Below are 23,694 nucleotides of genomic sequence, written 5' to 3' on the forward strand. Positions count from 1 at the left end.
ATTATGATTGACCAGCGACAAACATTGGGAGAAAAACATAATATGGAGCCAGATAGCTGCCAAAAGGTTGAACATACATATCGTTAGAATCATAAGAAAACCATACGTATTGTTAGGATAGTAAGAAAAGCCATGCAGTAACCTTTAAATGAGATCTGTAAACGTTACAACTATGAAAATCAATTCTGACTTTACATCTCCCTTTACTCACTTACATATCTTTTTTATATGTACAAACTCTTGTCAGGGATGTGGCATCCACACTCATCAATCAAGCAACTCGAGCCCAGACTTTAGAGTTGCTTTGCAATTTCCGGTTTAATTTCCCTAATAAAAGTGTAGAGCATGTTGTAGAACGACATTCGATAACGACGTTATACCAGTAGATGGCGTAGTATAGGCTTGCGCCTTCAGCAAATGACTTTAAAGACACAGAAGAGCCTTGTCTAGAAAAACAGCCAGAGCTGCAAAATAGAAAGTTAATATGATTTAGGCCTATTCCACAATCTAAGTATACCATGCTATGATGTGTTATTTAATGGCCATATAATCGCATCATTTATTTATAGCCACTTGGGGCTACTGTAGTGATCATGTAACGCAGGTATTCCCAAACTGAAATGGCATCGGGGGTACGCCAAATATATATATATATTTTTTTCCCCACATTTTCAAACAGTCCATTTATATTTTCCAACGGGGCTATACATTTGAGTGAGGTTTTCTTCTCGCCTGAGTAGCCTCTTTTCACTACCAAAAATAAAATTCAACCATCTAGTGTTCAGCAAAATAACATCACAACATCAAATACAGGTAGCCCAATCACATTAACCATTACTCTCTCGCGGGAATTCCACTAACAGTCCGTATGTAGCCAAACGTATCTGCTGCTCATTCAATTTGCTAGAAAATTGATGAATTGATTGATGAAGTAAGGCCAGCGTCCATAGTCACATACCAGCTCTACTGGTAGTACTGCTACTACCAGCAGTACTACACCTGCACTGGTTGACGACACAAGTTGTTCTGCTTCCACGAGCCCATCCAATGCTAGCATCAGTAATTCTACATTTGTTGTTAGCCCAGCTAGCATGAACACTGACAGTTGTGAATCTGATGCAGCCGAAGAGCCATCTCACAACTCGATGAAACCTTCATTCTGGCGCAGACATTTAGAAACAAAACATGCCAATTTGAAAAATAAAGTGTTTTTTTTTTGAGCGAGAATTAAAATTACTTTTGAGGAGTAAGACATGTATTAAAGCAACATATACCATTAATAAGAAGGTGCTTAAAGCGTCTTATAGGTTGAGCTACCGAGTGGCTCGGATAGGCAAGCCCCATACTATTGTGGAGGAATTCATTCTGCCTGCTGCCGCAGATATTGTATTTACTTTGCCACCATGGCCTTTTTTTGCCTTTACCTCCCTTATCTCACCTCATTTGCTCACATCGTATATAGACTTGTTTATACTGTATTATTGACTGTATGTTTGTTTTGCTCCATGTGTAACTCGTGTCGTTGTATGTGTCGAACTGCTTTGCTTTATCTTGGCCAGGTCGCAATTGTAAATGAGAACTTGTTCTCAACTTGCCTACCTGGTTAAATAAAGGTGAAATAAAAAATACAAATAAATATGGCTGGGACAATGCTGGGGGGAAAACTATACAGACAACGTCTTCCTCAAAATACACTGTTTCACCACACATCAGTGACATGGCAGGAGATGTTTGAAACAATTACTGCTTCGCATACAAGCCAGTGAATTCTATATGTTACATCTGGATGAGTCAACAGACGTGGAGGGCCTGGCACAGCTCCTGGTATATGTATGTTACAGCTGGATGAATCAACAGACATGGAGGGCCTGGCACAGCTCCTGGTATATGTCCGTTATGTTTATGGGGGGTCAATTAAGAAAGACATCCTCTTCTGCAAAACACTGGAAACCAGGACAACAGGGGAGGATATTGGACAGCTTTGTACAGGACAGCTTTGTGACATCAAATGGACTGGTCAAGATGTGTTGGTATCTGTATTGATGGAGCCATGACAGGGAGACATAGTGGAGTGGTAACACGCGTGCTAGTAGTTGCTCCCGACGCCACTTGGGTACACTGCAGCATTCACCTCGAGGCTCTTGCTGCCAAGCGAATGCCTGACAGCTTGAAAGACGTTTTGGACACTACAGTGAAAATGGTTTACTTGGTTAAAGCAAGGCCCCTGAACTCTCATATATTTTCTGCACTATGTAATGATATGGGCAGCGACCATGTAACACTTTTACAACATACAGAAGTGCGCTGGTTATCAAGGGGAAAGGTATTGACACTTTTTTTTTTTAAATTGAGAGACAATCTTAACGTTTTCCTTACTGACCATAATTTTCACTTGTCTGACCACTTGCATGATGACGAGTTTCTCACACGACTGGCCTTTCTGGGTGATGTTTTTTCTTACCTGAATGATCTGATTCTAGGATTACAGGGACTCTCTGCAACTATATTCAATGTGTGGGACAAAATTGAGGCTATGATTAAGAAGTTGGAGTTCTTCTCAGTCTGGCAAACACAATATCTGAGAATGCGCTGACCCTGGAGCTAGAGGGGGTACGCAGCTGGAGGTTGGATGTTTGAAGTGGTACGGGACTATAAAAGGTTTGGGAACCACTGATGTAACCGAATGAATCACACTTTTGCCAGTATTTGGGAGCACGGACTGTAGGCCTTACATTAGGCATTTTGACTGTTGTATTTGCTTAATTCCACCCTGTATGTAGGCTTGTTATAGCCATCTGCATCGCACAACCCTATCACGCAGAGGCTATATCCATAACAATAAATGAGACAGAGCAAAATATTAAGTATTGACTATAACAGGTCCTGAGCTAAATAGTCTTGAGCATTTGGGACCCCTTGGCTATCTATAGCCTATTCTTATTGCCAGATCTGTTTCCCTTATCTGCCATTGCATGTGCTTCAACTATTTTGTTTAACATTTATTTAGAGGCTGTATGCTTACAAGTTGAAGGCTTATTTTGTATTTGGGTAGGCCTAAATTAAGATTCAATTATTAAAGCGATAGGCTAAATAACTTGAGAATTTCTCATTTTGATACACACATGGATTTCAAAGACCAAATGGGTAAGACTGTTCTATTCTCTTTGATTCAGTTCCTATTGCAACTCAGACAAATGACTGAATGGATGACATACTGACTGAACTGAATGAAGGATGACTTCAATGTTCAAATATGTTGGAATGATGAGTTGCACGCATCATGCATGCTCTGCCTTTTATTTGGCTAATAGGCCTATATTAGGGTAGAATGACTATGGCTGCATGGCTCCAGAAGGGCATCTTCGGAGTCTGAGCAGTGCTTTCCCGAAGGCGCATGGTGCTGTGGTGCAGCATGGAAATCACAACCTCTTGAATTGGGTAGCAGTGTCACAATGGAGGGGATAGCCTATACAGACACTACCTAAGACCACTGGAACAGAGTTATTGTAAAGTGTGGGAATAAGCGGATGCCAGATTTAGCCAGGTTTAACCTCTCTCTTGCTAATTTCAAAATCCATATGTATATCATTCATATATAAATCATGTCAAATTATTTTAAATTCCTATGAACCACTCCTACAGAATATGATGTGACAAGATTAGGATTGCTGAAATCCATTTGAAAATATTCTATAAAATAATATTTTGAGTGCCCATGCTATAGATACCTGGCAGACTGAAACTTCACCGTTGTAGACATAATACAGATAGCACCATCTAGACTTGCCCTGGCAAACACATCCATTACATTAGCTTCCTACATGTGAAGTCAACTCAACTGAGGAGTAATAGAGAATGGAGACTTAACTTGCACATTTTCAAGTTCTCTCTTTCTGGTTTCCCAGTTTTTTTTGTACTGCGTTATGCTTGTTCACATATCACTCCTCACAGGCCATTTGGTCTACTTTTTTTGTTGGCGAGATGAAACAGGCCAAAACTCTGAAAGGTATTACTGTACATCAGAATTGCAACACAAGATTTGTTCATGCCTAAAATGTTAGTCCGTAGTCGTAACATGCTGTTTGTTTGTTCACAGATGAAATTTTACGTTTACGTTTCATGCATGGCTTTTCTTACGATCCTAATATACGCATGGCTTTTCTTACGATCCTAATATACGCATGGCTTTTCTTACGATCCTAATATACGCATGGCTTTTCTTACGATCCTATGGCTTTTATACGATCCATATGGCTTTTCTTACGATCCTAATATACGTATGGCTTTTTTTCTTACGATCCTAATATACGTATGGCTTTTCTTTCTAAAATACGATCCTAATATACGTATGGCTTTTCTTACGATCCTAATATACGTATGGCTTTTCTTACGATCCTAATATACGTATGGCTTTTCTTACGATCCTAATATACGTATGGCTTTTCTTACGATCCTAATATACGTATGGCTTTTCTTACGATCCTAATATACGTATGTCTTTTCTTACGATCCTAATATAAATACGATCCTAATATACGTATGGCTTTTCTTACGATCTAATACGATCCTAATATACGTATGGCTTTTCTTACGATCCTAATATACGTATGGCTTTTCTTACGATCCTAATATACGTATGGCGTATGGCTTTTCTTACGATCCTAATATACGTATGGCTTTTCTTACGATCCTTACGATCCTTAATATACGATCCTAATACGTATGGCTTTTCTTACGATCCTAAAATACGTATGGCTTTTCTTACGATCCTAATATACGTATGGCTTTTTTCGATTACGATCCTAATATACGTATGGCTTTTCTTACGATCCTAATATACGTATGGCTTTTCTTACGATCCTAATATACGTATGGCTTTTCTTACGATCCTAATATACGTATGGCTTTTCTTACGATCCTAATATACGTATGGCTTTTCTTACGATCCTAATATACGTATGGCTTTTCTTACGATCCTAATATACGTATGGCTTTTCTTTCTTACGATGGCTTTTCTTACGATCCTAATATACGTATGGCTTTTCTTACGATCCTAATATACGTATGGCTTTTCTTACGATCCTAATATACGTATGGCTTTTCTTACGATCCTAATATACGTATGGCTTTTCTTACGATCCTAAAATACGTATGGCTTTTCTTACGATGCTCAACCTTTTGGCAGCTATCTGGCTCCAGACAAAGCACTCTGCAAATTGTCAAGAAAATGGCATTTGCCTACAGTTGAAATTTATTTTGCATTTGACCAGTGATTCTTCTGCTTTGTACATTGTTTTCACTGTCAAATGTATTGTTTTAATTATTTACTAGTTACAATGTTTTTGCTTAACAACACGACACTTGAAAAACAAACTTTTTTACGGAGGTTGGGCGCAAAGGTCAGTAACATCACGTGCATGACCTGCAAGTGATCTGATTCGAGCGCTGTTACCACACAGGTGTGTAGTTGTGATGTGCATTATGTACAAGTATGAATTCAAAATACATACCAACAATAGCCACAGTCAGTCATATATTTAAGCAATAAGCCGGAGCCTGGTCTGATATACCACAGCTGTCATCCAATCAGCATTCAGGGCTCAAACCACCCAGTTTATAACTCTTATTAAAACCAGGTGGTAAATTATTGCTGACCTTTTGCAAAGAGAATAAGGCATTTGGTTATTATATAATAAAATCCCAGCACAACCTTGTGGAATGTTCTTAGTTTAGAAACATTAGGCTATGTAGAACGGACAGTGTCACAGTAACAAAACAAAGAGCTATATCTATTCATGCCATTTCCATCTGCAACATTGAGTATGGTGCAACCTCCTGAAGACAAGCCAGATTGATGCAGACGACTATACTGAACAAAAATATAAAAACGCAACACGTATCAATTTCAAAGACTTGACAGATTTAAAGTTCCTAAGGAATTCAGTCAATTGAAATAAATTCATTAGGCCCTAATCTATGGATATCACTTGACTGGGCAGGGTTCGGGTGGGCCCAGGCACAGCCAATCAAAATGTGTTTCTCCTCCCTACAAGGGCTTTACTACAGACAGAAATATGCCTCGGCACCCCCTCACACCTCCCGAAAATCAAGTCAACTTCATCTGCCAACATGATTTAAGATGTGAAAGGCATTGTGAGAGAAATACTTTCCAAATTCAGGACTTCTGTCTAAATAAATGTCACACGTACAATGAAGACAGGTGGAGCTTTATTAAATCATACTCATGAATGGTAAGTTGTTTGAAATGTTTCACGACACAGATGTAAGACATTGCAACAAAATGAGTCACAATTATCAGAATTGTTCCTCATTTAACTCTCTTGCAACAACATGTATGACTAACAAATCAGTAGTTTAGTAGAGGTGCAGAAATAGGAAATATTACATAGACTGTCTATGGATTTGTAAGTCAGACAAGGCACATTGGTGGGATGAACTCTATTAAGAGCAGGAAGGGCACACTTGTTTTTGGAATGGCATCGATGGGGTATCGATTTGGGCTTTTCACTTCACTCAAGGTCCTCAAATGAAATAAAAAAACAGAACACAGATCTTTTTTAAAAGGCAATGTGGAGGATGTCATTCATTGTGCTAAAATATCTTGCCAATGTCAAGACAAAAGGAGAAATCCTTCATTACAATGACTCCATAGACAAGTGGATGGGGGAACAGGTTTCAGAATAGCCTCCAATCACATTGTGTTAGGTTACATGTGCTGCCCTAAAAGCAAACAGAAACAGGATTGTATACCTGCCATTTGACCAAAAACAGAGTTATCCTTTGAACCAACTAGGGGACCGAGGTGAGATGTTTTAGGCAACAAGAGTTTTACATTACACTCTGAAATGTGTGCTACTTTCAACACCAGGTGTTACTGTAGTTAAAGCACATGACATAACTGCATATGCAATAATCTCCCAATGGATTCAACTTCACACACAGAACAGGAATTTATCCACTGAATCAATCTCAGTGCTTGAGTCACTAGACACCCTGGTTCCATTCCAGACGGTATCACAACTGGTCCTGATTGGTAGTCCCATGGGGCAGCACACGATTGGCCCAGCGTCATCTGGGTTTGGCCGGTGTAGGCCTTCATTGTAAATAAGAATTTGGTCTTAATTGACTTGCTTCTTTAAATAAAACGTCAAATTATATATATGTAGCTTACTCCATTCCAAGTGTAGCTAATATGACCACAGCTAATGAACAGTGGTAGTGGTACTGAGACCGCTCACTGAAGAAGATCCAGGGGGGACATGATGCAATGTTGCAAAAGCCAGCAGTAACTCAGCTAAAAGCTGAGAGCTTCAGCCTAGGCAGTTCTTGCATTATATGATAAGAACAAAAAAGTCAGTCGCAATGAGGTAATCAAAGCTTTAGTGTAAGAGATGTGTTAGTCTTGCAGAGTTAGTTAAGGTAAACCAGAGATACTGGGGAAAGGAAGATCTAGCCACAAAATCAAAACCTAGTCATCTTTGTAACGTATCAATCTATTTCTTGAATGGTTTTTCCAAGGCTGTCAAGGTGCCAATAAATTCCCAAGTGATTTGTTTATCAAAACCAGCTAAATATTTCCCTAAAATATCTATGGATTGTTACTGAAACACTTAGGTACATGACCCCCATCCAAAACCAACGATTCTCATTCTATCCAAGGAAGATGCACACAAGTCAATATCCCCACTAACAAGCTTTAGCTACACGCTTCCTCATTCATTCCACCCCCAAACCACACAAAAACTAACAATTTAAAAGACCAATCACTAAAGATAAAAAGCTATAACATAAATTCACTCTTAAGTAACAAGGATCTTAAGCCATATAGCTTTCCAATATGTTATATTACAATATCGATGTTCAAAAGTTTGATACTTTTTTTTTTGTAGTTCTATTTACAAATTTCACAGTGATCTTGGTACATTCTGCTGAATAACCAATAACAGGAATTTCTGCCATACCATTCCTCTTTCTATATATAGACAATACCTTGACACAAACAAAACAGGATGCTTCCTGACGTCAAACACCGATTGCTGCAAACATTGACAGCTGCAATGCAGAGGGACAGTCTCTAAAATACAAAGGCTGCGTTGGTGTTAGCATTAGGTGGAGGGAGGTTCAACCATTGTTAGAGCCATCATAGGAAAGTGTGCAAGTACACTATTTTAAGAGAAGAATGGGAGACGCAACCAAAGGCGTGAAGGGGCGGCTATGAAGGGAACGGTCGAGGGTTCAAGTGAAAAGATCACTCCTGTCTTTGGGGTATGCAGCCTTCCATCTCCAGCACCTCGGGCCAGCCCTCGTACTTGTTGGTGTCGGCATGGTTCTTTATGTGCTGTAGAGGCAGAGACAGAGGTTTTGGATTAGACCCAATGGTAGCATCACAAATGGCAGCCTATTCCCTATATAGTGCAAGTGTTTTGTGCACTACAAAGGGAATAGGACACCATTTGGGAAGCACATTGCATGGCCCCTCTTGTCTGATAAGGCTGTGTGTGTACCGGCACAGCGATCACAAACAATGTCCCAAGAACACATAAGGGAGGATGGAAAGTCAATATTGAAGGAGTGCCTGTTCACTCTGGGACAACATGTTAAAGGGTCAGATGGAAATGTAAAAAGACAGTATTCTCAAAATTGTCTTGTCTGGTGAAACTCAGATAATGAAATCAATAGTTCAGGACTGTAAAGAACGAAAACTAAATCATGGAGCGGCTGTGTTTACATATCTTATAGAGCATTTTTTTTGTTTATAAACAAATGTCACGTTCGAGTGTATTCTCATGTCAAAGTGCCCTGTTGCAGGACAGTTATACGCTGATGTTGGGACCTTAACAAACTGAACAGCGAGTGATGATCATGAACACCAGACTGATGGCTATGCTCAACAAGTAGATTATTGTTCTGGCTTCATCTAGCTCCATTTGGGATATTTCACCTTGCCTCTCTAGGTAATCAATCCTCCAACAATGACATCTGAGACGTTGTAGACCAGAGGTGTTCAACTCTCAACCTACAAGGTCCGGAGTCTGCTGGTTCTGTTCTACCTGATAATTCAATTGCACACACACACACAGTGTCGAGTCCAAATCAGTCCCTGATTAGAGGGGAACAATGAAAAAAATGCAGTGGGATTGGCGGTCCTGAGTTGAGTCTGAGGGTTGTAGACGATGGCATGTATGAAATGCATCTGGATGTCGCGCAACTCTTTATGACAAGGCTAGAAAATTAGTCTGTATCATGATAAATGGTATTTCTATAGACAAAGTTCCATCAGCTGTGCTCCACTGAAGCCATGATATTTCAACTGGGAGAGGTGAAAAAGTCCCATGTGACCAGAACAGAAAGAAAAAATGTGAACAAACCAGGTTTAGGAGGATAAAGATTTTTTTTTTTTTAAAGGGGGGGGTTGAAGTTACCTGCTCAAAGGGACTCTTGGTCTTGATCCCTTTGCCTCCCACAAAGATCCAGTTGTCCCTGAAACCTAATGTGCTGATACTGGAACTGCCAAGTTCACCAATCATCTTCCTGGACTCGTCATTCAGCCTGTAGACCGCAAAGCAGGGTCGTATTCATTTGTGCACACCATAGCGAAATGTTTCACAACAAAAATAAAGTTTCTTATTGGACAAGTTCAGGTAGTCCCTCACCGTTTCGGTCCATTTGCTAGTGAATACACAGCTAGAATGTCATTAAGAGTCTGTAGACTAGACACTTAAATATCTCTACCTACCACTCTTTCCTTTACTTGAACCTTTGCTCTTAGTCACCATTGTTATACATCAGTAATTGGTGACTCCTTTAATATCAGCAGTTAGGGCGAAATTCATTTACATTTCCCCGCAGTCAGTTAACTGGTTTATTTATGTGATAGTCATTTGTCAATTCTACAAGGGTTCAATTCAGTCCCTGGAGGAACGAAACAGATTGATCAAGACACTTCACTGAAGTATTTGCCAAAGCTTAAAATTATAATCTAAGAGTTCACGGAGAAGCTAAATGCTGAATGTGCATCTTTTCTTCAGATCGGAACACCTACTTGGAGGCCGAATCGTCAAACGTGGCCATCATCACTACTGTTCCTTCTTCAATAGTCTTCAGGAATGTGATGAGCGTGTTGACATCTGCACACACAACAAATACAAGACTGGTTTGCCTGGTCCGCCTGCCTAGTCAAGAGGCACTCCATGACACGGAAACACAGGAAATCTAACTGAAATTAAGGCCTCACCTCCCGCCCACATGTCAAAGTAGTCTGTCTTGATGAGGTCCCCTGTCTTTCCTGTGGAGAACAAACAACTTGTTCACGACAAGCTAATGTACGATCACAGGCTAACTCCTATCATGAATAGTGCATTCAGAGTAGTACATTAGTACATGCCCCGACAAATTGAGGCTGTTCTGAGGGCAAAAGGGGGTGCAACTCAATATTAGGAAGGTGTTCTTAATGTTTTGTACACTCAGTGTATATGAACGAGCTAGTTTTGAAGTAGTTAACCAAGGCAGGGATGGGCAACTACAGTCCAGGGCCATGTTGTATGCAGGCTTTTGTTCCAGCCCAGCACTAACAGCCATCTAGGCACTCAAACACATCCTTGAAGGACTCGAGCTGCCGATCCCTGAACAAAGTAAATGTTTCACACACCAGATGTCATTTTCAATTGTCATATTACTCACAGATGTAATCATGTAAAACAACTGATTTGACTACAAGGAGAAGTACTGTTTGTCTATGGCATGTAGCAGTGACAAGGCTAGTTTACCGTTAACCAGGGCGATGTTAATTCCTCTGCCCACGTTGTTCTTGACTCCACTCATCAATCTGAAAGGACATTAAGCATTATGTGACTGAGCCTGCATGCATTTTATTGGGTACTTTGTGGTTAGGTTTGTCCCATCCTTGTCTTTGTTCCCGGTCGTGTACCACTGCATTGAGACTTGTCACACCCTGGTCGTATAGCGTCGACACAAAAATAAAAGACTTATTCTGAACCAGACTTGATTCCCTTGAAGCAATGCCTGAGGAATTGGATTTCAATAACACGGATGCAGAATGCCACAAGTGTCAACAGTTAACCCTCTATTTAATTAACAGTCAACAGGTTGCTTCAGGCATGTTTAAATTGAATCTCCACCTCAGTTCATACCGGTCTACACAAGTCTGTCTAGGAATCTATAAAATAAGAACAGAAATGCATCCTGTAGAACAGACATGGCTAATTGTGTTGTAGAATATCCTATTGTGTCAGCCTTGCACTCTAGATTTCTACCCGGCAATAGATGTTGACCTTTTAGTCATTTAGCAGAGTGAGACAACTACATAACAGTAACATAAGTCATTGTAAGTGCTGTAAATTCTTTCAAAATAGAAAGTAGTTATCAGCAAAGTCAGTGCAAGTAGGAAAAGTCAAGTGCAAGGTTATTTTGTGTGTGTGTGTGTGGGGGGTGGGGGGATAAAACGTGTCTTATTTAAAATACTTGTTTCTAATTAGGCCCCTGCGTATCGGCTGAGAGGGATGTGGGTCTTTGGTTGAACTGTTATTATAGGTTGAGAGGGATGTGTGTCTCTGGTTGTACTTTTAATATAAGTTTAGGGATGTGGGTCTTTGGTTGTACTGTTATTATAGGTTGAGAGGGATGTGGGTCTTTGGTTGAACTGTTATTATAGGTTGAGAGGGATGTGGGTCTTTGGTTGTACTGTTAATATAAGTTGAGGGATGTGGGTCTTTGGTTGAACTGTTATTATTGGTCCATCATGTCTCTTACATGTTGTCCTCCAGGCAGATTTTGGGACCGACAACACTGGCTGCTCCGCTGGCCATCTTAAAGGAGAAGTGTCCCTCAGGACATGGCTTGGAGATGCCACACTTGTAGCGTTCCTGTCTGGTAGCTGTGAATGGAATTCCAAACAGAGTATTCAATACCAACACACTTTAGCACCCCCCCAATCAAACACACACAATATCAGTGAACATGTACATTTCTAGGCCCTGCAAACACAGTCTATTATTACACACGCAGCTTGAATCCCTCTCACGCACAATATACCTCACACACCTACAGAACAAACCAGACTATTTACATAGAACAGCTAAAGAACCAAAACATTCACAATAAAGGCCAGGTGGTAAGTACACAATACACACAGATGAACTACTTGGCTCCTAACACTTAAGCATACAAGGCAAGGTGTTTCCATGGTTTGTTAAGAGAAGATCAGCCCTGATTTTCATATACCACAGAAAGAAAAAAATAAATGTAACTTGATTGATTGAGGGAATCAGGTTAAAGTGATGCAACAGGAGAAGTTATTGAAGTATACTTACGGCCTTCCTCTACAGGCATATACCCTGTTGTGGAGGGACAGAAACAGACAAGTTTGACTCGAGTTCCAGATGTCTTTGTGACATTAGCCCATGAGCTCATGAGTTCCTTATTTAAGAAAGTTAAAACATTGAGCTTTGCACTAAATCTGGCTTTAGCCTGGCTAAAAACATAGCAAGGCCTTTTAGCATCACATCTCTATGTGAAATCAGATTTTGCTTCTTTTTTCTCTTTTTTTTACATGCCCGAGCAAATACTCTCCTACTTGCCGGTGCAACCTAAAACATTATCCCAGTTTGATATCCTGCTTGTGTGCTCAGTCAGATATCAGATCAAAGCACATGGCTAGCTAGTTGGCTAAAGCAGGTTCTACCACTTCACAATAGCCTGGAATCACTGCTTATTACTAATAAACTAAATATTTTCAGGGGGTGGATTCTTGTTGTTTGGTTTAGCGTTTGAACAGTATAGGCTACTTTGATGAATAAACCTGTAGATCAGAACAAGGAACCGAGCGACAACACTGGCCCTACGGCTGCGGAAGGAATGATACTGAGCGTCTCAATTTCCAGGTAGCACAAAAGTACGTCCGAATGCCAGAAAATATCACAAGGAGCCACCCCTTTTGTGACGAAAAACAACATTGCGCTACACACCTTCCGTCTCTGTTGTGTGTGAATTTAGCTTCAGCCAGAGACTAAGGGGTGTCGCATGCAGACACGACAAAGGTTTTTCTGAAGGCCTAAATTTAGAATCCTTGGTGAAGATTATTAATACCATCTATTGAGAAATGTATTCAAAATAATAGCCTTTGAAACTAAGTGATTCCTCTTTGAAATTCCATGCAAGAACAGGCAATAGATTGATATACACAGTTACAACACTAGAAAACACCTGTAACCAAACTCACCAAACACATTCCCCAGATTGAAGTCCATGTTAATTTCCAGCAGCTGGAAGGCAAGGAAAACTGCCAGGAAAAAGACCGAAACCAATGCAGCAAACTTCAAGATGCCTGAAGGAAATAAGATACATAGATCAAAGAGAGTGAATGAAGAGAGATGAATAGACAGCGGGAGAGAGGAGAGAGGAAATGGAACACTATTTCAACACCATGTCTAATGTGTGTGTCAGATAAGGTCTCTGATGCTAACAGAGAAATTCATTTGCTTGGTGACCTGAACATTGACTGGTTATCTAGTTGTCTTCTCGAGAGGAAGTTTCTTACTGTGACTAAAGCCTGTAACATGACCCAGGTTATCACTCAACCAACTAGAGTGTAAACCAATAGTGTTGGATCTGTGACATCCACTGGTATTGATCAGATCTTCACCACTGCTGCAGAGCTTTGCTCCAAAGCAATATCAGTTCCCATTGCCTAGTGACCATAACATTGTGGCAATAACAAGAAAAGCCAGAAGTACCAAAAGGCAGGGTCTAAAGCTATTTATAACAGATCTTACAAAATGTTCTCAGGACTCTTGTTTAAGATTAAAAACATTTGTTGGCCTGATGTGTATGAGGAGAAACCAGATGAAGCACTTGGAAGTATTTGTAAAATTATTCTTGCCAATTGTTGACAAGCATGTACCTGTTAAGAAACTGAGAACTGTTAGAGCCCCCTGGGTCGATGAACTGAAAAATGGTATGGTTCAAAGAAATGAAGAAAAAAAAAGTGACAAACAATTCAGGCTGCTCAGCTGATTGGTTGACATACTGTCAACTGAGACATTGTGACTCAATTATTTATTTATTTATTTTTTAAGAAAAAAAGAATAAGAATATTACTAAAACAAGATAAATTACATTTAAAAACTATGGGGAAATACTTTGGATCACCTTAAGTTATATTATGGACAGAAACCCCAATTAAATCTACATCGTTCATTGAAGTTGATGGGCCATTTTAGCAAAAAACCTTTTGATATAAGCAAAATAATTTAAATCACTATTTCACCAGTAAAGAATACAAACAGTCTGTTAAAACATTGAACCACCATATGTGCATTGAAGATCTAATAATGAAAGAGCAGGAATGCTGTTTTGAATTTGGTCAAGTTAGTGTGGAATAGGTGGAAAAACAGTTAGCATCCATCAATGATAAGCCACCAAGTATAGACAACCTAGATGGGAAACTACTGAGAATGGTAAGACTGTAATGCCACCCCAAGTTACCATGTCTTTAACCAGGATTGTGTCCACAGGTGTGGAAGAAAGCTAAAGGAATTCCACTACCAACGAATAGTAAAGCACCCTTTGCTGCCTCTAACATCCACCCAGTCAGTGTGCTGCCTGTTTTCAGTAAACTGATGGAGAACTGCATTTGAACAAATGCAATGCTATTTTATAAAAGAACAAGTTAACTAATGACTTTCAGCATGCATATAGGGAAAGGCACTCAACTTGTACTGCACTGACTCATGACTGGCTAAAATAAATTGAGATGATAGTTGGAGTGGCATTGTTAGGTTTCAGTGAAGCCTTGTGTTATTGATCACCATTTCTTATTGAAAAAAAAACTCCCTTGGAATGGCTTTACGTCCCTTGCCATCACACGGTTGGAGAGTTACTTATCCAACAGAACCCAGAGTGTTCTTCAATGGAAGCTTCTCTAACATCAGATACGTACAGTAGTTCCCCTCAGGACAGTTTCCTTAGGCCGTGGACATAGAATTACTATGCATGCTGATTGGCTGTAGATGGTGATGTGTGCAATGAGCTCACAGAGACTCTTAGCAAGGACTTACAGTCAGTGTCAGAATGGGAAATTACAATAATCTGGTGTTAAATTAATCTGAAACCAAAAAGCATTATATTTGGTCCAAAGCATTCTTAAGACCTAAACTGGAGATGTCCATAAAGGTTGTGAACATTCGTAGAGAAATCCTGCACAGAGCCTTCACCGTGGGCTGCCCCTTTAAGAGCACAGCAGCAGTCAGGAGGGAGATAATAATGATGGCTCTTCCGGCTCTGTATGGAGGCTCTCGGTCGGCGTGGCAGTTTTGACAGTGTGTTTAACTCCTGGCAGAAGTCCTGTTTATTTTCAGCGTGATTAGTTTGTAAAGTGTTGAAGTTGATCGCCAGTGTTAACGCTCTAGGTCGTGTTTGGAATCTTTGGGGCCCGCTCCTGTCATTGATCAAATGGATTAATAGCAACAGTGTTGCGAAGCTTTGACAAACAAACCATCAGGTGTATCAGACTGACAGACAGTGCAACAGCAAGCCTGAAGTCAACACTAATTCTCCCTCTATCGCTCCAGCAAACATATGTTTCCCACTGCGCTTCCCTTTGATGCTCAGTGTCGCTAGACTATTATTGCCCTGCCGGATGGATTTGGGTTGACATTTTAGTTCATTTATTATTTCACCTTTATTTAACCAGTTAAGCTAGTTGAGAACAAGTTCCCATTTACAACTGCGACCTGGCCAAGATAAAACAAAGCAGTGGGACACAAACAACAGAGTTACACATGGAATAAACAAGCGTACAGTCAATAACACAATACAAAAAAAATAAAGTCTATATACAGTGTGTGCAAATGGCGTGAGGTAGGCAATAAATAGGCCATAGTAGCAAAGTAATTACAATTTAGAAAATTAACACTGGAGTGATAAATAAGCAGATGATCATGTGCAAGTAGAAATACTGGTGTGCAAAATAGCAGAAAAGTAAATAAAAATAATATGGGGATGAGGTAGGTAGATTGGGCTATTTATAGATGGACTATGCACAGCTGCAGCGATCGATTTTTAATGAATTAATTTGCAAATTATGGTGGAAAATAAGTATTTGGTCAATAACAAAAGTTTCTCAATACTTAGTTTTATATACCCTTTGTTGGCAATGACAGAGGTCAAATGTTTTCTGTAAGTCTTCACAAGGTTTTCACACACTGTTGCTGGTATTTTGGCCCATTCCTCCATGCAGATCTCCTCTAGAGCAGTGATGTTTTGGGGCTGTTGCTGAGCAACACGGACTTTCAACTCCCTTCAAAGATTTTCTATGGGGTTGAGATCTGGAGACTGGCTAGGCCACTCCAGGACCTTTAAATTCTTCTTACAAAGCCACTCCTTTGTTGCCCGGGCGTGTGTTTGGGATCATTGTCATGCTGAAAGACCCAGCCACGTTTCATCTTCAATGCCCTTGCTGATGGAAGGAGGTTTTCACTCAAGATCTCACAATACATGGCCCCATTCATTCTTTCCTTTACACGGATCAGTTGTCCTGGTCCCTTTGCAGAAAAACAGCCCCAAAGCATGATGTTTCCACCCCCATGCTTCACAGTAGGTATGGTGTTCTTTGGATGCAACTCAGCATTCTTTGTCCTCCAAACACGACGAGTTGAGTTTTTACCAAAAAAGTTATATTTTGGTTTCATCTGACATTCTCCCAATCTTCTTCTGGATCATCCAAATACTCTCTAGCCTCTTACATCTATGGGGGCGCTATTTCATTTTTGGATGAAAAACGTTCCCGTTTTAAACAAGATATTTTGTCACAAAAAGATGCTCGACTATGCATATAATTGATACCATTCGAAAGAAAACACTCTGACGTGTCCAGAAATACCAAGATATTCTCTGTGCGTGCCCTAGAACGTGAGCTTCAGGCAAAACCAAGATGAGATGGCATCCAGGAAATGACAAGGATTTTTGAGGCTCTGTTTTTCATTGTCTCCTTATATGGCTGTGAATGCGAGAGGAATGAGCCTGCCCTTTCTGTCGTTTCCCCAAGGTGTCTGCAGCATTGTGACGTATTTGTAGGCAGATCATTGGAAGATTGACCATAAGAGACCACATTTACCAGGTGTCCGCCCGGTGTCCTGCGCCGAAATTGGTGCGCAAAAGTCACCTGCCAGTATTTTTCCATGCGATACAGAGAGGAACGCAAGCTTCCACGAACTGCATATCAATGAAGAGATATGTGAAAAAACACCTTGAGGATTGATTCCAAACAACGTTTGCCATGTTTCGGTCGATATTATGTAGTTAATCCGGAAAAAGTTTTACGTTGTAGGTGACTGAATTTTCGGTTCGTTTCGGTAGCCAGACGCAATGTAGAAAACGGAACGATTTCTCCTACACACAGACGCTTTCAGGGAAAACTGCGCATTTGGTATGTAACTGAGTCTCCTCACTGAAAACATCAGAAGCTCTTCAAAGGTAAATTATTTTATTTATTTGGTTATCTGGTTTTTGTGAAAATGTTGCGTGCTAAATGCTACTCAAAATGCTATGCTAGCTTTGCATACACTTACACAAATTAGTCAATTTCTATGGTTCAAAAGCATATTTTGAAAATCTGAGATGACAGTGTTGTTAAGAAAAGGCTAAGCTTGAGAGCAGACGCATTCTTTTCATTTTATTTGCGATTTTCAGAAATCGTTAACGTTGCGTTATGCTAATGAGCCTGAGGCTTTAGTCACAAACCCGGATCCGGGATGGGGAGTTTCAAGAAGCTAGCAAACTTCAGACGGGCCTGGACATGTACTGGCTTAAGCAGGGAGACACGTCTGGCACTGCAGGATTTGAGTCCCTGGTGGCGTAGTGTGTTACTGATGGTAGGCTTTGTTACTTTGGTCCCAGCTCTCTGCAGGTCATTCACTAGGTCCCCCCATGTGGTTCTGGGATTTTTGCTCACGGTTCTTGTGATCATTTTGACCCCATGGGGTGAGATCTTGCGTGGAGCCCCAGATCGAGGGAGATTGTCAGTGGTCTTGTATGTCTTCCATTTCCTAATAATTGCTCCCACGGTTGATTTCTTCAAAACAAGCTGCTTACCTATTGCAGATTCAGTCTTCCCAGCCTGGTGCAGGTCTTCAATTTTGTTTCTGGTGTCCTTTGACAGCTCTTTGGTCTTGGCCATAGTGGAGTTTGGAGTGTGACTGTTTGAGGTTGTGGACAGGTGTCTTTTATACTGATAACAAGTTCAAACAGGTGCCATTAATACAGGTAACGAGTGGAGGACAGAGGAGCCTCTTAAAGAAGAAGTTACAGGTCTGTGAGAGCCTGAAGTCTTGCTTGTTTGTAGGTGACCAAATACTTATTTTCCACCATAATTTGCAAATAAATTCATTAAAAATCCTACAATGTGATTTTCTGGATTTTTTTTCCTTCTCATTTTGTCTGTCATAGTTGAAGTGTACCTATGATGGAAATTACAGGCCTCTCATCTTTTTAAGTGGGGGAACTTGCACAATTGGTGGCTGACTAAATACTTTTTTGCCCCACTGTAGCTGATATTAAAAGTTAGTGCGGGAAATAAAAAAAGTCTCCAGCTTCAGCGATTTTTGCAATTTGTTCCGATCACTGGCAGCAGAGACCTGGAAGGAAAGGCAGCCAAAATAGGTGTTGGCTTTGGGGATGACCAGTGAGATATACCTGCTGGAGCGCGTGCTACGGATAAGTGTTGTTATTGTGACCAGTGAGCTGAGATAAGGCGTAGCTTTATCTAGCATAGACTTATAGATGACCTGGAGCCAGTGGGTCTGGCGACGAATATGTATCGAGGGCCAGCCGACTAGAGCATACAGGGCGCAGTGGTGGGTAGTATATGGGGCTTTGGTAACAAAACGGATGGCACTGATAAACTACATCCAGTTTGCTGAGTAGAGTATTGGAAGCTATTTTTTAAATGACATCGTTTTACAAGGGTAAGTTTAGCAGCATGAGTGAAGGATGCTTTGTTGCGAAATAGAAAGCCGATTCTAGAAAGAAGGGCCAGATGTATACAGAATGGTGAGGTTAAAGTGAGATTAAAGACAATGGTTTATTGTTTATTATTGCTAGAACTGTACTGATTTTGTGGGGGACTATTGACATATAGCAGAGAATATTTTGGGACATTTCAAAGCCTTTGTCTAGGAACACACCCCACAAACCCATTTATACAGGTACCTATTATAGCAAAACCTACCTCCAGCTCTCATGTTGGTACCAAGAATCTGCAGTGAGTACAACACAATGTATGCCCCTGTTGAAAGACAAAGCAACATGTCAATATTCTCCAGTGTGGTGACATACAGAGGGAGAGACAGTGGTTTGACAGTAAGGTTGACTAGCTAGTTAACTTTGGCTGGTTGAGTATGATCATGTCACACTACTACTTGGACATTAGCCTTTCCTCCTGGGTTTAAAACATGACTCACTTTGGCATCTAACTGAGAACAAGGAAGAGCGGTAGTTCATAATGGGATGGTTAAAGAAATATTGCCAGAAATACATCCACAGCTAGAGGGGTATCCTATGAAGAGGCAATGTTGGTCAACCAGTCATACGAAAGTGTCTCACCTTTCAGCCAGGTAAAAGTCTTCAGAACGAAACATGCTCCAGGGAAGGCTAAACTCCCTGCTAACTCATGAATGAAATGACTGAGCCACAAGTTGAGGACCAATGAAATTAGATTTCCATCCTCTTGCTGAGATAGCATCATCGCAGCATCATCGCATCATCTTCCCGTTAATTTGAAGAAGACGACAAAAAATATTTGATTAAATAAAATGTTTTTTGGTGTTAATAGTAATGTAGTAATGATAATGTATTTTAAACTTCACGCAATGTAACACTTGTATGACTTAATCAAAATAAATATTGATAGTAGTGGGAAAAAATGCTTACTTGTGCATTAATCAGCACACCAAAGACGGCATTAACGATAAGTAATAAAATAAAAACAATTCTAAAAGCCTATTTAACACCACAGCCTACTGAATGTGCAAGATAACTTTTTCTTTCATTTTGATTTCGGCAGAAATGAAAATGTTACACTGTGAAGCTAACTGAAACTAAGGATCCTGGGACTGAACACCTCCTTCTGCAACTGCAACAACACATCCCCCATGCTGATCCTCAACACTGGGGCCCCTTAGGGGCGAGTGGTTAGTGCCCTCCTGTACTCCCTGTTCAACCACGACTGCATAGCCGCACACGACTCCAACGCCATCATTAAGTTTGCTGATGACACGATGGTGTTATGCCTGATCACCCACGACGATGAGAAAGCATTTCGGGAGGTCAGAGACCAGTTGAGAGAAAAGTGGGAAACTGAAGTGTTTAATATACAGCGTGATTCATTTATGTCCGTGCCTGTGAAATATAAAGCAGGGCTTTCAAGAAAGAGCTAAATGGAGGAGTTTGTTTTTGAGCAATTTTAAGAGGCTTGTTCTGACAATGTCAATGGGTAGAGCATTAGGACATTCATTAGCTTCTTTGAGAGGACTTGATACCTGGCATTGGTGAAAATGTAACCATTGTCTAAAGTGTTGGGTCCAACACATCAAAAGTAATAAGCAATGTTGAGTAACTGGTGGAAGCTGATTAACACACTATGCAGGTGTGTTTAAGGTCAGGAGAGCCGACAATGTGAGAAATCCCAGGCTCTGAGGTACCGTGTGAATTCCATCTTCTTTTTGACTCTGTGCTAATAGCAGCATGCCTGGTCGGGTTATATACAACCTGTCATGTATTCATCTATACTGAGGCTTTTGCATTGGGAGGGGAATGAGAGGTAATGACAGTGAGATGAAGCAGAGATAAGACCTACCTAAGTGATTTCTGTCACGATCACCCTCTCTGCTCCCACCTGTCCTGACATCGCCTCTGAAAGCCTTAGTGTCTGTGTGCTGTGCATTGGGAATCTGATGCTTGGATCAAGGTTGTATTCCGTGGATTAGCATCCTTCAGCCTGTTTCATTTCCAGTCACACATCACACGCCACAGGGCTTTGGGCTGGAGATTACTGCAAGGGAATGTTGTCGCCCACTTGTCTGGCATGTGGAACATTTTGTTCCTCCCTTATCTGACACAGTTGAAGTTGTCGGTTTTACAAATGTTAGACAGATTCTACTGCAGGTCAATGACCACAGAAAACCTTCATACATTAATGATTCTTCAACCACAATTCCCCAACCCACTGAGGAAGCTAGACAGGTTGCAAGTATGTGACCTGGATTGTACCTGGCGGTAACAAAATGAGTCAAGCTGCAGAACAAAAGGTGCGGTTCAGAGACAGCTTGACACTGTTGAAAAACTGCCAAGTAATGTGAACAGGGTAGTAATGGTTATAGGTATTCCCTTTAACTATTTATCTATCCGGTTGTCATTTTATAACTAGTCATATACACATCTACATCACTTATTGTTACTAATTTTGTATTTATTATTACTTTTCTGTTATTTCTCATTTCTTTCTCTCTGCATTGTTGGGAAGGACCGTAAGCATTTCACTGTTAGTCTCTCAGGGTACATGTCAAACTTATTCCATTAAGATCGCTAATTAGTAAAGAACTCCCCTCGCCTGGTTGTCTATGCCTTAATTGAAAGGAAAACCCCACAGACATATTCAGGGCAGCTGAATAAAAACGGCCGAGTTTGTACAATTAGTTAGCCAGCAGATCCGACTAGATTGCTCAACTGCACTAGGGTTGGAGCCGGCGCGAGATATGGTTCAGAAAACATACCTCAAAACAGGGATGGGAAATGCCTTGTAGTCTAAATAGTCATACCAAGAATATTGAATGACTGCTATGTTGTCCTCATGTGAGTTAACAGGACAGCCGCCATTTTGGAACAATTCAGATTGAGGTTGCTAGCTACGCTTTCCAAACCTTCTCACACTGGCTCCAGTCTTAATCTACACCGGAAGTTATACATTTCAACTGTAATCTACATAGGAAGCCTGTCCGACCCTGGTACAGTTTAAACAATCGGGTCAGATCTGTTGGCTACACAATTAGTTATATGTTAGTGTTTGGCTAACAGTAGTCAGCTAACTGTACAAACTAAACATCAACTTTTCTGAATAAAGTATCGTCCCCAAATAAGTAACGTTAAGGAATGGTTAGATTTAGCCATAACTAGCTAGTTACAGCGATTCACAATTTAGTTCGATTCCGTTAACATTAGCTAGCTAGCCAACCCTAGTCAAAATAGTTAAATAAACCTGATTGCCCCAGCAGCAAGTCAATTTAATTGGCAAGAGCTAAAATAAAAAGAAGCGAACGTTAGCAAGATAGCTGGCAACTTTACCTGAGAAACGCCACGGTTACAAGCCTTGCCTATACGATGACAGACTCTTCTTCCCTGTTTCAGAAAATCGCTATTTACTCTTGTGGTACTTCAATAATCTACTAAACATAAAGAACGGCCAAACATGAATCTTCACCGCCACCTACTGTACTGGAGTGTGTGGCCATTATCTTCATTTTGAAATCATAGCGGTCAAACAAACGTTCAAGGTGCATACTGCTACGTACTGTCCTGAAGTTTGCGATAAATCACGGTCTACCTAGAAAATAAAAAACAAATCAATACCTGCTAAAAACCCATCCCAAGCCCCCGAATCAATTCAACTTTATCTATAACCTGCTGAAACAATCCACCATTAGAATTATTCAGCATGTCAACATTGAAATAAGAAAATGCTATCTGTACTGTTCCAGGCATAACCTTCTCAAACCTCAGCAGCACTAATAAACTTTCACTTATTTGACCCTATTTCCTACTGAGCAAACTTTTGGCCTCAATCACTCTGCCTCCCTTCACATTTTCTTTAATATCAACTATGGACATAGATATTGGGGCCCCAGTGATGACTCCCCTCAACCGAGCATAAGCCCCAGGGATATGGCTTTTGAGCTTCATCCCAATAAGCTTTTCCATTTGTAGAATCTTCCCTTTCTGAGCCTGGCTACCACAAAATATTAGCAATTTACCTTTCCAATGAACCGGGATAGCTTGACTTCACCTATCTCTTTCTCCAAGGCATTGGTTAGTCAGATAGGGTGTAAATGAGGCCCGTTGGTCTCATCAAACACCATCACCACTTTCCACTCTGACACATTATGACTCTTGCTTCCAACCTTGGCCATCTTTATGCTTTCTATCCTAGACGCTCCACTGCTTTCTGTATCATGATCTCTCTTCTTCCTGTGTGTCTCCACTACAGACTATTTAAGTCCTTGACGCTCATTCTCCCGCTATATATAATCAGAACTGACACCCATATTGTTCTCATTCCAGCACAGCTGTTGCCATTCCAACCTTTTCTCAATTTCCTCCTTTTCATCCACGCTACTCGCTGCCATTTACAACCTGAACACGGCCATCTGTTCCTCTTATCTTGCTCTGTGTTTCCACCTACTGTTCTACAGTGTGAGTTCTATATTCTCGGGAAGCCTCTGATAAATCAAAATAAAAAGTAATAATAGTATATTTTTATTTTACAAAATGAGTTAACTAGGCCTATATTACTCCTGCATGAGCAGAGAAAAATACTCCTCAGTTAAAGGCCCGCAATTCGAGCAACAAAGCTAATATTTGTGTAAATTGTCATCTGTTGGTGTCACT

At 40.5% G+C, this 23,694-nt stretch overlaps 1 protein-coding gene across 2 annotated transcripts; it reads right to left on the reverse strand.

The window, feature by feature from the left end:
• Positions 1 to 7,419: 7,419 nt before the first annotated feature.
• On the reverse strand, positions 7,420 to 22,479 carry fam3c (FAM3 metabolism regulating signaling molecule C). 2 transcript variants are annotated; one of them, XM_064938915.1, is made up of 10 exons: positions 22,375 to 22,479; positions 19,265 to 19,321; positions 13,259 to 13,363; positions 12,351 to 12,374; positions 11,791 to 11,914; positions 10,788 to 10,846; positions 10,256 to 10,306; positions 10,064 to 10,148; positions 9,444 to 9,570; positions 7,420 to 8,359 (listed from the first exon to the last, which is right to left on the reverse strand). In XM_064938915.1, exons 2-10 carry the CDS (start codon positions 19,275 to 19,277, stop codon positions 8,270 to 8,272), a joined length of 678 nt encoding a protein of 225 aa, XP_064794987.1. In that variant the 5' UTR covers positions 19,278 to 19,321; positions 22,375 to 22,479; the 3' UTR covers positions 7,420 to 8,269. The 2 variants fall into 2 exon arrangements, with proteins under 2 accessions (XP_064794987.1, XP_064794988.1); XM_064938916.1 differs by lacking the exon at positions 22,375 to 22,479 and adding an exon at positions 21,807 to 21,907.
• Between the last annotated feature and the right edge of the window lie 1,215 nt (positions 22,480 to 23,694).

The sequence above is a fragment of the Oncorhynchus masou genome, chromosome 26, assembly GCF_036934945.1.
Source record: "Oncorhynchus masou masou isolate Uvic2021 chromosome 26, UVic_Omas_1.1, whole genome shotgun sequence".
Classification (NCBI taxonomy): Eukaryota; Metazoa; Chordata; class Actinopteri; order Salmoniformes; family Salmonidae; genus Oncorhynchus; species Oncorhynchus masou.

What these genes read in the sequence shown, in the direction of transcription:
- fam3c (XM_064938915.1), bottom strand. An exon ending in CAATCTGGGGAATGTGTTTG is followed by an intron (nt 12,375 to 13,258) that starts GTGAGTTTGGTT and finishes CCTCCACAACAG; the next exon opens with GGTATATGCCTGTAGAGGAA. An exon ending in TTTGACGATTCGGCCTCCAA is followed by an intron (nt 9,571 to 10,063) that starts GTAGGTGTTCCG and finishes TGCGGTCTACAG; the next exon opens with GCTGAATGACGAGTCCAGGA.